This window comes from Triticum urartu, chromosome 6A (genome assembly GCF_056163025.1).
Source record: "Triticum urartu cultivar PI428250 chromosome 6A, HENAU_Tu73, whole genome shotgun sequence".
In the NCBI taxonomy this organism is placed as follows: domain Eukaryota; kingdom Viridiplantae; phylum Streptophyta; class Magnoliopsida; order Poales; family Poaceae; genus Triticum; species Triticum urartu.
The window spans coordinates 42,935,639-42,949,701 of NC_141878.1; the positions used below are offsets into that span (position 1 = coordinate 42,935,639).

Sequence of the window (14,063 nt, forward strand, 5' to 3'; positions counted from 1 at the left end):
ATTTTGAAGAATTACTAACTCCTTTCCATTTCTTCTCAACATTAATTTCATCACTCACATGCATAACTGAATCATTATTAAGAGATAACATGTATAGTTGGCCTCGTCTAACACCGATGCCTACATTCTTATTACATTTGATCAAAGCAAATTGTTTCTTGCCAAAATGGCACTCATACATATCATCATCTAAACGAGAAACTGAAATCAAATTCCTACTTAAGGTAGGCACATAAATAACATTATTCAATCTAAGAGTGTGGCCGGTGTGTAGCTCCAACGTGAGAGATCCCACAGCTTCAACATCGGCCTCAACTCCGTTCGCAACCTTAAGCTTTCTTGTTCCTCCTCTTATAGTTTGGATCGTATCGAATCCCTGCATAGAGTTAGCAACGTGAGTGGTTGCCCCTGAATCAATCCACCATGACTTCATAGAAAAATTGACATAAAAAGATTCATCTGCAAAAGTAATTTCATCAATACCTCTTTTGTTCATCCATTTTAGAAAGCCTGGGCAGTCCCTTTGATAGTGTCCCTCCTCTTTGCAGAAGTTACAAGCATTTTCTCCAGCAGTGGAGCTGCTAGGAGCAGAAGAAGAAATGCCGGCTTCTTTACCCTTGAATGCCTTAGGGTTGAATGGCTTAGTGCCTTCTTTCTTGACTTGCTTTTTCTGAGGCTTGGGAAAACCTTGCACGTCATGCTTTCTCTTGTTAGAGCCAACATGAAAAACATGGTCTTTCTTCTGCCTCATGATCCTCTCTTCCTCCTGGACGATCCTTGCGGTCATCTCAGAGAGTGGCCATTTTTCCTTTAGAGAGTTATAGTTGACCTTAAATTGTTCAAACTCTTCTGGAAGAGACTCAAGAATAATTATGACAAGAAGGGCTTCACTTAAAGAACACTCCAAAGCCTTAAGTTTGGTGTAAGCATTTACCACCCTCAATATGTGTTGCCTAACGTTTCCATCAATAGTGTATTTCTGAAGAAGTTTAGCAAAAAGCTCATGAGCATACACTTTGTCGGAGCCTTTAAATTGCTCCTCCATTTCAGTGAGGAATTCTTTAGCAGTGTCTTTCTTAGGGAGTGCTTCAGAAATGTCTGGCGATATTGTCGCTTTCATGATGAGAAGCGCAATATGGTTGGACTTGTTCCACTTTTCCATCTTAACATCATAGTCTTTCTTTAGTTCTGCATACCCTGTAACACCTGCCATAGGTGCCACAGGTTTTTCTTCCCTCAAGGCATAGTCAAACTCATTACAACCTAAACATAATTCGACTTGGGACTTCCAACGAGGGAAGTTGCTCCCCGTGAGTGGTTCGATCGTGTCGGACCGAAATGGAGTGGAAGCTGAAATCATCATAAAAATTCATAAGTAAACTTGCATGATTATAAATTTACGTTGGTAAATAAACAAACATGCCAAGTATTTAATTTCAACTCCATGTCAAAACACCGTTGGGCAGAAAAAACATGGAATTAAAATATCATAGGGGATGACTCATAATAATAAAACAACGTTGGTCCGAATTAAAATTAGAGTCATTTCATTCTGAATTTAAACATCAACATAAAAGAAAATATCATTATTTTTTATGTCTAAAAAATTCATCATGCAAAACACATAATAAATCCTGAATAAAATATCTCGTTGGTTCAATTTTACCCAGAATAATAATGTGTTCATTTTAGTTTTAGGCATTTTCTATTTTAAACGGTGCAAAAACATAATAAGTATTAACTTAAACGCACTGAAAAAAACAGAAAAAACGTGACAGTGATTTTGGCCCAAAAACCCACGGTTGTCCGAAATGCAGCTCAGTCCAGTAGCATTTTTTTGGACTGAAACTACCTGGGCTAAAGCCCGCGGCCAGATATGGCCCGTTAAACACCCGCCGGCCCAGCAGGGAGCCGCGCGATGCTCTCAGTCGTCGGATCGAGCCGACGGCTCGGATCGCCCCGCGACTGAGCAAAAACAGTGGCGCGGACAAAAACCCTAGACCATTTCCTCCCCTCCTGTTGGGGAACGTAGTAATTTCAAAAAAATTCCTACGCACATGCAAGATCATGGTGATGCATAGCAACGAGAGGGGAGAGTGTTGTCCACGTACCCTCGTAGACCGAAAGCGGAAGCGTTATATCAACACGGTTGATGTAGTCGTACGTCTTCATGATCCGACCGATCCAAGCACCGAAACTACGGCACCTCCAAGTTCTAGCACACGTTCAGCTCGATGACGATCCCCGGACTCCAATCCAGCAAAGTGTCGGGGAAGAGTTCCTTCAGCACGACGGCGTGGTGACGATCTTGATGTTCTGTCGTCGCAGGGCTTCGCCTAAGCACCGCTACAATATTATCGAGGATTATGGTGGAAGGGGGCACCGCACACGGCTAAGAGAACGATCACGGAGATCAACTTGTCTGTCTATGGGGTGCCCCGTGCCCCCGTATATAAAGGAGTGGAGGAGGGGAGGGCCGGCCCTCTCTATGGCGCGCCCTAGGGGAGTCCTACTCCCACCGGGAGTAGGATTCCCCCTTTCCTAGTCCAACTAGGAGTCCTTCCAAGTATTAGGAGTAGGAGACAAGGAAGGGGAAGAGGGAAGAGAAGGAAGGATGGGGCGCAGCCCCTCCCCCTAGTCCAATTCGGACTAGGCCTTGGGGGGGCGCGCGGACTGCCTCTCCCTCTCCCCTAAAGCCCAATAAGGCCCATATACTTCTTCTCCCGTATTCCCGTAACTCCCCGGTACTCCGAAAAATACCCGAACCACTCGGAACCTTTCCGATATCCGAATATAGTCGTCCAATATATCGATCTTTACGTCTCGACCATTTCGAGACTCCTCGTCATGTCCCCGATCTCATCCGGGACTCCGAACTCCTTCGGTACATCAAAACTCATAAACTCATAATATAACTGTCATCGAAACCTTAAGCGTGCGGACCCTACGGGTTCGAGAACAATGTAGACATGACCGAGACACGTCTCCGGTCAATAACCAATAGCGGAACCTGGATGCTCATATTGGTTCCCACATATTCTACGAAGATCTTTATCGGTAAGACCGCATAACAACATACATTGTTCCCTTTGTCATCGGTATGTTACTTGCCCGAGATTTGATCGTCGGTATCTCAATACCTAGTTCAATCTCGTTACCGGCAAGTCTCTTTACTCGTTCTGTAATACATCATCTCGCAACTAACTCATTAGTTGCAATGCTTGCAAGGCTTATGTGATGTGCATTACCAAGAGGGCCCAGAGATACCTCTCCGACAATCGGAGTGATAAATCATAATCTCGAAATACGCCAACCCAACATGTACCTTTGGAGACACCTGTAGAGCACCTTTATAATCAACCAGTTACGTTGTGACGTTTGGTAGCACACAAAGTGTTCCTCCGGCAAACGGGAGTTGCATAATCTCATAGTCATAGGAACATGTATAAGTCATGAAGAAAGCAATAGCAACATACTAAACGATCAAGTGCTAAGCTAATGGAATGGGTCATGTCAATCAGATCATTCACCTAATGATGTGATCCCGTTAATCAAATAACAACTCTTTGTCCATGGTTAGGAAACATAACCATCTTTGATTAACGAGCTAGTCAAGTAGAGGCATACTAGTGACACTCTGTTTGTCTATGTATTCACACATGTATTATGTTTCCGGTTAATACAATTCTAGCATGAATAATAAACATTTATCATGAAATAAGGAAATAAATAATAACTTTATTATTGCCTCTAGGGCATATTTCCTTCAGTCTCCCACTTGCACTAGAGTCAATAATCTAGATCACATCACCATGTGATTAACATCGATAGTTCACATCATCATGTGATTAACACCCATAGTTCACATCGCCATGTGACCAACACCCAAAGGGTTTACTAGATTCAGTAATCTAGTTCACATCGCTTATGTGATTAAAACCCAAAGAGTACTAAGGTGTGATCATGTTTTGCTTGTGAGAGAAGTTTAGTCAACGGGTCTGCCATATTCAGATCCGTATGTATTTTGCAAATTTCTATGTCAACAATGCTCTGCACGGAGCTACTCTTAGCTAATTACTCCCACTTTCAATATGTATCCAGATTGAGACTTAGAGTCATCTAGATCAGTGTCAAAATTTGCATCGAACGTAACCCTTTACGACGAACCCTTTTTGTCACGTCCATAATTGAGAAACATATCCTTATTCCACTAAGGATAATTTTGACCGCTGTCCAGTGATCTACTCCTAGATCACTATTGTACTCCCTTGCCAAAATTAGTGTAGGGTATACAATAGATCCGGTACACAGCATGGCATACTTTATAGAACCTATGGCCAAGGCATAGGGAATGACTTTCATTCTCTTTCTATCTTCTGTCGTGGTCGTGTTTTGAGTCTTACTCAATTTCACACCTTGTAACACAGGCAAGAACTCTTTCTTTGACTGTTCCATTTTGAACTACTTCAAAATCTTGTCAAGGTATGTACTCATTGAAAAAACTTATCAAGCGTTTTGATCTATCTCTATAGATCTTGATGCTCAATATGTAAGTAGCTTCACCGAGGTCTTTCTTTGCAAAACTCCTTTCAAATACTCCTTTATGCTTTGCAGAATAATTCTACATTATTTCCGATCAACAATATGTCATTCACATATACTTATCAGAAATGCTGTAGTGCCCCCACTCACTTTCTTGTAAATACAGGCTTCACCGCAAGTCTGTATAAAACTATATGCTTTGATCAACTTATCAAAGCGTGTATTCCAACTCCGAGATGCTTGCACCAGTCCATAGACGAATCGCTGGAGCTTGCATATTTTGTTAGCACCTTTAGGATTGACAAAACCTTCTGGTTGCATCATATACAACTCTTCTTTAATAAATCCATTAAGGAATGCAGTTTTGTTTATCCATTTGCCAGATTTCATAAAATGCGGCAATTGCTAACATGATTCGGACAGACTTAAGCATAGATACGAGTGAGAAACTCTCATCGTAGTCAACACCTTTAAACTTGTCGAATTTTTTTTGCGACAATTCTAGCTTTGTAGATAGTAACACTACTATCAGCGTCCGTCTTCCTCTTGAAGATCCATTTATTTTCTATGGCTTGCCGATCATCAGGCAAGTCAACCAAAGTCTACACTTTGTTCTCATACATGGATCCCATCTCAGATTTCATGGCCTCAAGCCATTTTGCGGAATCTGGGCTCATCATCGCTTCCTCATAGTTCGCAAGTTCGTCATGGTTTAGTAACATGACTTCCAGAACAGGATTACCGTACCACTCTGGTGCGGATCTCACTCTGGTTTACCTACGAGATTCGGTAGTAACTTGATCTGAAGTTACATGATCATCGTCATTAGCTTCCTCACTAATTGGTGTAGTAGTCACAAGAACAGATTTCTGTGATGAACTACTTTCCAATAAGGGAGATGGTACAATTACCTTATCAAGTTTTCTACTTTCCTCCCACTCACTTCTTTCGAGAGAAACTCCTTCTCTAGAAAGTATCCATTCTCAGCAACGAATGTCTTGCCTTCGGATCTGTGATAGAAGGTGTACCCAACAGTCTCCTTTGGGTATCCTATGAAGACATATTTCTCCGATTTGGGTTTGAGCTTATCAGGATGAAACTTTTTCATATAAGCATCACAACCCCAAACTTTAAGAAACGACAACTTTGGTTTCTTGCCAAACCACAGTTCAGATTGTGTCATCTCAACGGACTTAGATGGTGCCCCTTTTTAACGTGAATGCAGCTGTCTTTAATGCATAACCTCAAAAACGATAGTAGTAAATCGGTAAGAAACATCATAGATTTGCACTATATCTAATAAAGTACGGCTATGACGTTCGGACACACCATTATGCTGTGGTGTTCCAGGTGGCACGAATTTGTGAAACTATTCCACATTGTTTTAATTGAAGACCAAACTCGTAACTCAAATATTTGTCTCCGCGATCAGATCGTAGAAACCTTATTTTCTTGTCACGATGATTTTCCACTTCACTCTGAAATTCTTTGAACTTTTCAAATGTTTCAGACTTATGTTTCATCAAGTAGATACACCCATATCTGCTCAAATCATCTGTGAAGGTCAGAAAATAATGATACCCGCTGCAAGCCTTGATATTCATCGGACCACATACATCAGTATGTATGATTTCCAACAAATCTGTTGCTTGCTCCATTGTTCCGGAGAACGGCGTTTTAGTCATCTTGCCCAAGAGACATGGTTCGCAAACATCAAGTGATTCATAATCAAGTGATTCCAAAATCTCATCAGCATGGAGTTTCTTCATGCGCTTTACATCAATATTGGCAGTGCCACAAACAAGTTGCACTATCATTATTAACTTTGCATCTTTTGGCTTCAATATTATGAATATGTGTATCATTACAATTGAGATCCAACAAACCATTTTCGTTGGTGTGTATGACCATAGAAGGTTTTATTCATGTAAACAGAACAACAATTGTTCTCTAACTTAAATGAATAACCGTATTGCAATAAACATGATCAAATCATATTTATGCTCAACGCAAACACCAAATAACACTTATTTAGGTTCAACATTAATCCCGAAAGTATAGGGAGTGTGCGATGGAACCACTTCCAATACACATCGTCACTTCACCCTTAACTAGTCTCTGTTTATTCCGCAACTCCCGTTTCGAGTTACTAATCTTAGCAACTGAACTAGTACCAAATACTGAGGGGTTGCTATGAACACTAGTAAAGTACACATCAATAACATGTATATCAAATATACCTTTGTTTGCTTTGCCATCCTTTCTTATCCACCAAATACTTGGGGTAGTTCCGCTTCCAGTGACCAATCCCTTTGCAGTAGAAGCACTTTGTCTCAGGCTTAGGACCAGACTTGGGTTTCTTCACTTGAGCAGCAACTTGCTTGCCGTTCTTCTTGAAGTTCCCCTTCTTCATTTTGCCCTTTTATTGAAACTAGTGGTCTTGTCTACCATCAACACTTGATGTTTTTCTTGATTTCTACCTTCGTCGATTTTAGCATCACGAAGAGCTTGGGAATCGTTTCCGTTATCCCTTGCATACTATAGTTCATCACGAAGTTCTACTAACTTGGTGATGGTGACTAGAGAATTCTGTCAATCACTATCTTATCTGGAAGATTAACTCCCACTTGATTCAAGCGATTGTAGTACCCAGACAATCTGAGTACATGCTCACTGCTTGAGCGATTCTCCTCCATCTTGTAGCTATAGAACTTGTTGGAGACTTCATATCTCTCAACTCGGGTATTTGCTTGAAATATTAACTTCAACTCCTGGAACATCTCATATGGTCCATGACGTTCAAAACGTCTTTGAAGTCCCGATTCTAAGCCGTTAAGCATGGTGCACTAAACTATCAAGTAATCATCATATTGAGCTAGCCAAACGTTCATAACGTCTGCATCTGCTCCTGCAATGGGCCTGTCACCTAGCGGTGCATCAAGGACATAATTTTTCTATGCAGCAATGAGGATAAACCTCATATCATGGATCCAATCCGCATCATTGCTACTAACATCTTTCAACATAGTTTTTCTCTAGGAACATATCAAAACAAACATAGGGAAGCAACAACGCGAGCTATTGATCTACAACATAGATATGCTAATACTACTAGGACTAAGTTCATGATAAATTTAAGTTCAATTAATCATATTACTTAAGAACTCCCACTTAGATAGACATCCCTCTAATCATCTAAGTGATCACGTGATCCAAATCAACTAAACCATGTCCGATCATCACGTGAGATGGAGTAGTTTTCAATGGTGAACATCACTATGTTGATCATATCTACTATATGATTCACGCTCGACCTTTCGGTCTCCAGTGTTCCGAGGCCATATCTGCATATGCTAGGCTCGTCAAGTTTAACCTGAGTATTCCGCGTGTGCAAAATTGTCTTGCACCCGTTGTAGATGGACGTAGAGCTTATCACACCCGATCATCACGTGGTGTCTGGGCACGACGAACTTTGGCAACGGTGCATACTCAGGGAGAACACTTTTATCTTGAAATTTAGTGAGAGATCATCTTATAAAGCTACCGTCGAAATAAGCAAAATAAGATGTATACAAGATAAACATCACATGCAATCAAAATATGTGACATGATATGGCCATGATCATCTTGTGCCTTTGATCTCCATCTCCAAAGTACCGTCATGATCTCTATCGTCACCGGCATGACACCATGATCTCCATCATCTTGATCTATATCAATGTGTCGTCACGTGGATGTCTCGCCAACTATTGCTCTTGCAACTATTGCTATCGCATAGCGATAAAGTAAAGCAATTGTTTGGCGCTTGCATCTTATGCAATAGAGAGACGACCATAAGGCGTTTGCCAGTTGCCGATAACTTCCACAAAACATGATCATCTCATACAACAACTTATATCTCATCATGTCTTGACCATATCACATCACAACATGCCCTGCAAAAACAAGTTAGACGTCCTCTACTTTGTTTGTTGCAAGTTTTACGTGGCTTCTATGGGCTTAAGCAAGAACCAATCTTACCTACGCATCAAAACCACAACGATAGTTTTTCAAGTTGGTGTTGTTTTAACCTTCGCAAGGACCGGGCGTAGCCACACTCGGTTCAACTAAAGTTGGAGAAACTGACACCCGCTAGTCACCTGTGTGCATAGCACGGCGGTAAAACCAGTCTCGCGTAAGCGTACGCATAATGTCGGTCCGGGCCGCTTCATCCAACAATACCGCCAAACCAAAGTATGACATGCTGGTAAGCAGTATGACTTATATCGCCCACAACTCACTTGTGTTCTACTCGTGCATATAACATCAACACATAAAACCTAGGCTCGGATGCCACTGTTGGGGAACGTAGTAATTTCAAAAAATCTACGCACATGCAAGATCATGGTGATGCATAGCAACGAGAGGGGAGAGTGTTGTCCACGTACCCTCGTAGACCGAAAGCGGAAGCATTATATCAACGCGGTTGATGTAGTCGTACGTCTTCACGATCCGACCGATCCAAGCACCGAAACTACGGCACCTCCGAGTTCTAGCACACGTTCAGCTCGATGATGATCCCCGGACTCCGATCCAGCACAGTGTCGGGGAAGAGTTCCGTCAGCACGACGGCGTGGTGACGATCTTGATGTTCTACCGTCGCAGGGCTTCGCCTAAGCACCGCTACAATATTATTGAGGATTATGGTGGAAGGGGGCACCGCACACGGCTAAGAGAATGATCACGAAGATCAACTTGTCTGTCTATGGGGTGCCCCCTGCCCCCGTATATAAAGGAGTGGAGGAGGGGAGGGCCGGCCCTCTCTATGGCGCACCCTAGGGGAGTCCTACTCCCACCGGGAGTAGGATTCCCCCTTTCCTAGTCCAACTAGGAGTCCTTCCAAGTATTAGGAGTAGGAGACAAGGAAGGGGAAGAGGGAAGAGCAGGAAGGATGGGGCGCAGCCCCTCCCCCTAGTCCAATTCGGACTAGGCCTTGGGGGCGCGCGGCCTGCCTCTCCCTCTCCCATAAAGCCCAATAAGGCCCATATACTTCTTCTCCCATATTCCCATAACTCCCCGGTACTCCGAAAAATACCCGAACCACTCGGAACCTTTTCGATGTCCGAATATAGTCGTCCAATATATCGATCTTTACGTCTCGACCATTTCGAGACTCCTCGCCATGTCCCCGATCTCATCCGGGACTCCGAACTCCTTCGGTACATCAAAACTCATAAACTCATAATATAACTGTCATCAAAACCTTAAGCGTGCAGACCCTACGGGTTCGAGAACAATGTAGACATGACCGAGACACGTCTCCGATCAATAACCAATAGCGGAACCTGGATGCTCATATTGGTTCCCACATATTCTACGAAAATCTTTATCGGTCAGACCGCATAACAACATACGTTGTTCCCTTTGTCATCGGTATGTTACTTGCCTGAGATTCGATCGTCGGTATCTCAATACCTAGTTCAATCTCGTTACCGGCAAGTCTCTTTACTCGTTCCGTAATACATCATCTCGCAACTAACTCATTAGTTGCAATGCTTGCAAGGCTTATGTGATGTGCATTACCGAGAGGGCCCAGAGATACCTCTCCGACAATCGGAGTGACAAATCCTAATCTCGAAATACGCCAACCCAACATGTACCTTTGGAGACACCTGTAGAGCACCTTTATAATCACCCAGTTACGTTGTGACGTTTGGTAGCACACAAAGTGTTCCTCCGGCAAACGGGAGTTGCATAATCTCATAGTCATAGGAACATGTATAAGTCATGAAGAAAGCAATAGCAACATACTAAACGATCGGGTGCTAAGCTAATGGAATGGGTCATGTCAATCAGATCATTCACCTAATGATGTGATCCCGTTAATCAAATAACAACTCTTTGTCCATGGTTAGGAAACACAACCATCTTTGATTAACGAGCTAGCCAAGTAGAGGCATACTAGTGACACTCTGTTTGTCTATGTATTCACACATGTATTATGTTTCCGGTTAATACAATTCTAGCATGAATAATAAACATTTATCATGAAATAAGGAAATAAATAATAACTTTATATTGCCTCTAGGGCATATTTCCTTCACCTCCTCCCCGAGTCTCACTCTCTGGCAGAGCGACGGCGTTCGACGGCGGCCCAAAAGGCGCGCCGGCCATGGCGGCGCGGCGGCTGCGCTCGCCAGAGGAGTGTGCAGCAGGATGAATCCCGCGCGCTCCCCCGTCGAACGTGGCCCCGACGTCCGTGCTCATGGCGCATCAAGGGAGGAGGGACGCCGGCCACCGCGACATGAGGGGCGACGGCGACGGGCTCGTCCATTCGAGTGGCGGCGGTGGTGGCTAGTCAACGTTCCGCGCGTCGCTCCGGTGGGAGGCGACGGCGTCGCGGCGTCTCCGCCCTCGCACCACGGTGGACGCAGTGCGGGCCCCGAAGGGAAAGGCGGCTACGCGGCGCATTAGGTGAGCCTATGCCTCATTCTTCTCCAATTCGTGTTCATGAGTGCTTATTTTGGATTAAAAACAACCTTGGTTGCAGAATGAGTGTACTTTCGAATTGGGGATAAAAACTAGGGTTCTTGATGTGGGGATTCTACTGTTTGTATACTGTTTAGACCTCTGCCTTCTAATTTGCTTAGTGCATATGGAAACAGAACTTAAGCATGTTCAATTTTAATCAACTTAACATGAAGGTGAGCATGAGATCTTAACTGAGATTAATTAAAATTGATGAACATAGGTGGCAGTAATGATCCGTAGCAAAATTAGGGTATCACATAATTATTTGCAGACGGCAATTGGCATGAACATCAAACAGTAGCATGAGCATGGGGCTAAAACTTTCAATCTTGATCATAAAACTCTAAACCTGACTTGATCTAAACTTCATGTTGATCTACATATCAATGATATAGGGACCTATTGCAATCAAAATTGGCGACTGATACCATTGTTGGAGTAATTATGCATCTCTAGGATACCATTAGTAGGAGCTAATTGCATCTAGATCACCTAAAAAGCATGAACAGAGAAGGTTTAGGGAATCTTTACATGTCACGGCAGTGGACATGATCGCCTGCTCGATGCAGGCATGATGCAGGGGTGATGTAGTCGAGGTAGCAGTCCTCCTCAACGTCCTGATGCCCTCAGGACGCCACTGGCACTACCCGGGGACAGCGGCGGCGGCTGGAGTAGGTCTTCCCGTCGCTGCAGCGCTCCCCCCGATCGGATGGGGTGAGAGAATATCAGAAGGGGAGTGAAACCGTACGAAAATTGTGATTGCACAGGCTGCCAACCCTTTCCCGTACCCCTTTTATGTAGCGCTGGCGACAGGGGACCTAAACCATCAGTTGGTTTGGGTGCCCCCGATCAGGGCGCCTTAGTGGGAGAAAAAGCTCACGTACATTGGTGCGTAGGGCCTTTTTCTTTAACGTTATCTTTCCTTTTTTTCTGTTAGATTAATAGATCTAACTGGCCTGTTAAACCGTCATATCAAAACCAACATCTGCCCGGAGAAGAACAGCTGCTGCGAGACGGAGGCGCTGGACTGTAACCAGCCGGCACGTTCTTCAGATTCAGTTATTCTCTGGGACGACACGGAGGGCAAGATTAGTCCGTCAGCCACCTTGGATGACGCAGGTTCAGATCGTACCCGCAGCGCATCTCCTCCTCCCCACAGCCATGTTTCTGCTGCTGCTGCTGCCACGGATGATGGCATTGCCGTCGACTCCCCTGCAGCTTGCCTGCCTATTGCTCCGGTGGCCGCGCCGAGGGTCCCTTGCGAAGCGTGGTGGAAGAAGACCTTCTCGTTTCTCCTTGGCAACGCCACAGAGTCTCTCACCTTCCGTTTCGTATTTGTCGCCGACAAGCTGCAGCTCAGGCTTGAATTCGGTGTCGACGGCCAGGTACCACTCTGTGTTTCTGCAAGTGCATTCGACAGAAATAAGAACTCTGCTTTGTGCAAGTGAAAGAATCTCATTTGCGTAGTCAAAATAGAGAATACCATCATTGTGTAGCTAGTGGATGAGGAGGAATGTTGGCTAGTGGATCAGCCCAACACCCATTGAAATGAGTAAACAGTAAATTGATGGTAATGGATCAGCAAATAAAGTTGGTACTCCTGTATGTATATCTGCTGCATCATAGGATTCTCAACAACAAAAAAAAATGCTACATCATACTGTTGTACGTATATCGGTATATGCTTCAACGGCGGAGCTATGTTGGGGCCGAGGGGGGCCGTGGCCCCCCCAGCTTTGGAGAAAACCCTGAAGAATTTTTTTTTGAAGGGCCAGGATGAGGTGAAAATTAGCCTTTTGGCCCCCCCAGCTCTTTGTCGTTTCGCCCCCCCCCCCCCCCCAATGGTTTTGGTCTAGCTCCGCCACTTATGCTTGCTTGTGATTAACCTCTGAAGTTACTTTTGCTTGTTGCAAGTTGCAACTATTGTGCACTCGTTATAAATTCAGAACCCTACAACATTAGTAATGTTGGTCATGGTTAATTGTTTCAGAAGATAAGCTTCCCGGCGAGCAAGACACTTGGTCAGGTGAAAGTAAGCATGCTTGGTGGAAGCCTTGTTGGTAAATAACTGCATAAGTTGCATAGTATGCTGATGATGATGCCCCCCCAATGGTTTTGGTCTAGCTCCGCCACTTATGCTTGCTTGTGATTAACCTCTGAAGTTACTTTTGCTTGTTGCAAGTTGCAACTATTGTGCACTTGTTATAAATTCAGAACCCTATAACATTAGTAATGTTGGTCATGGTTAATTGTTTCAGAAGATAAGCTTCCCGGCGAGCAAGACACTTGGTCAGGTGAAAGTAAGCATGCTTGGTGGAAGCCTTGTTGGTAAATAACTGCATAAGTTGCATAGTATGCTGATGATGATGCCCCCCCAATGGTTTTGGTCTAGCTCCGCCACTTATGCTTGCTTGTGATTAACCTCTGAAGTTACTTTTGCTTGTTGCAAGTTGCAACTATTGTGCACTCGTTATAAATTCAGAACCCTATAACATTAGTAATGTTGGTCATGGTTAATTGTTTCAGAAGATAAGCTTCCCGGCGAGCAAGACACTTGGTCAGGTGAAAGTAAGCATGCTTGGTGGAAGCCTTGTTGGTAAATAACTGCATAAGTTGCATAGTATGCTGATGATGATGACAACGACGAGAAAACAAGTATGGCAGCTAAGATGTTGATGATGATGACTACCCTTATATGTAAGTGGAGTAGTACTTAATTAGTTGCTAGGCAATGTAATGAACATGTATGGGTGAGTAGTAGTGAGTACTCCGACTTCAGATTTCAATCTTCTGAAGTACTCCCTCCGTCTCAAAATTCTTGTCTTAGATTTGTCTAAATACGGATGTATCAAGTCACGTTTTAGTATTAGATACATCCGTATCTAGACAATTCTAAGACAAGAATTTTGAGACGGAGGGAGTACTGTTTTAAACTGACAGCATGCAACTACATCTGGCCAGGCTAGGTGGTTAATTCCATATTGCTAGTACTCCGACTTCAGATTTCAATC

The 14,063-nt window shown here is 43.6% G+C and overlaps 2 protein-coding genes across 2 annotated transcripts; one reads left to right on the forward strand and one right to left on the reverse strand.

Annotated features, from left to right (window-relative positions):
• Nucleotides 1–233: 233 nt before the first annotated feature.
• LOC147963741 (uncharacterized) lies at nt 234–11,617 on the reverse strand. The gene is made up of 3 exons (XM_087528075.1): nt 11,584–11,617; nt 484–1,350; nt 234–376 (listed from the first exon to the last, which is right to left on the reverse strand). Exons 1-3 carry the CDS (start codon nt 11,600–11,602, stop codon nt 330–332), a joined length of 933 nt encoding a protein of 310 aa, XP_087384201.1. The 5' UTR covers nt 11,603–11,617; the 3' UTR covers nt 234–329.
• Nucleotides 11,618–11,761: 144 nt separating this feature from the next.
• Nucleotides 11,762–13,120, forward strand: LOC147963742 (uncharacterized). The gene is made up of 3 exons (XM_087529679.1): nt 11,762–11,766; nt 11,990–12,437; nt 13,043–13,120. Exons 1-3 carry the CDS (start codon nt 11,762–11,764, stop codon nt 13,118–13,120), a joined length of 531 nt encoding a protein of 176 aa, XP_087385805.1.
• The last annotated feature ends 943 nt before the right edge of the window (nt 13,121–14,063 follow it).

What these genes read in the sequence shown, in the direction of transcription:
- LOC147963742 (XM_087529679.1), top strand. An exon ending in AATTCGGTGTCGACGGCCAG is followed by an intron (nt 12,438 to 13,042) that starts GTACCACTCTGT and finishes TAATTGTTTCAG; the next exon opens with AAGATAAGCTTCCCGGCGAG.
- LOC147963741 (XM_087528075.1), bottom strand. An exon ending in AAAATGGATGAACAAAAGAG is followed by an intron (nt 377 to 483) that starts GTATTGATGAAA and finishes AACTCTATGCAG; the next exon opens with GGATTCGATACGATCCAAAC.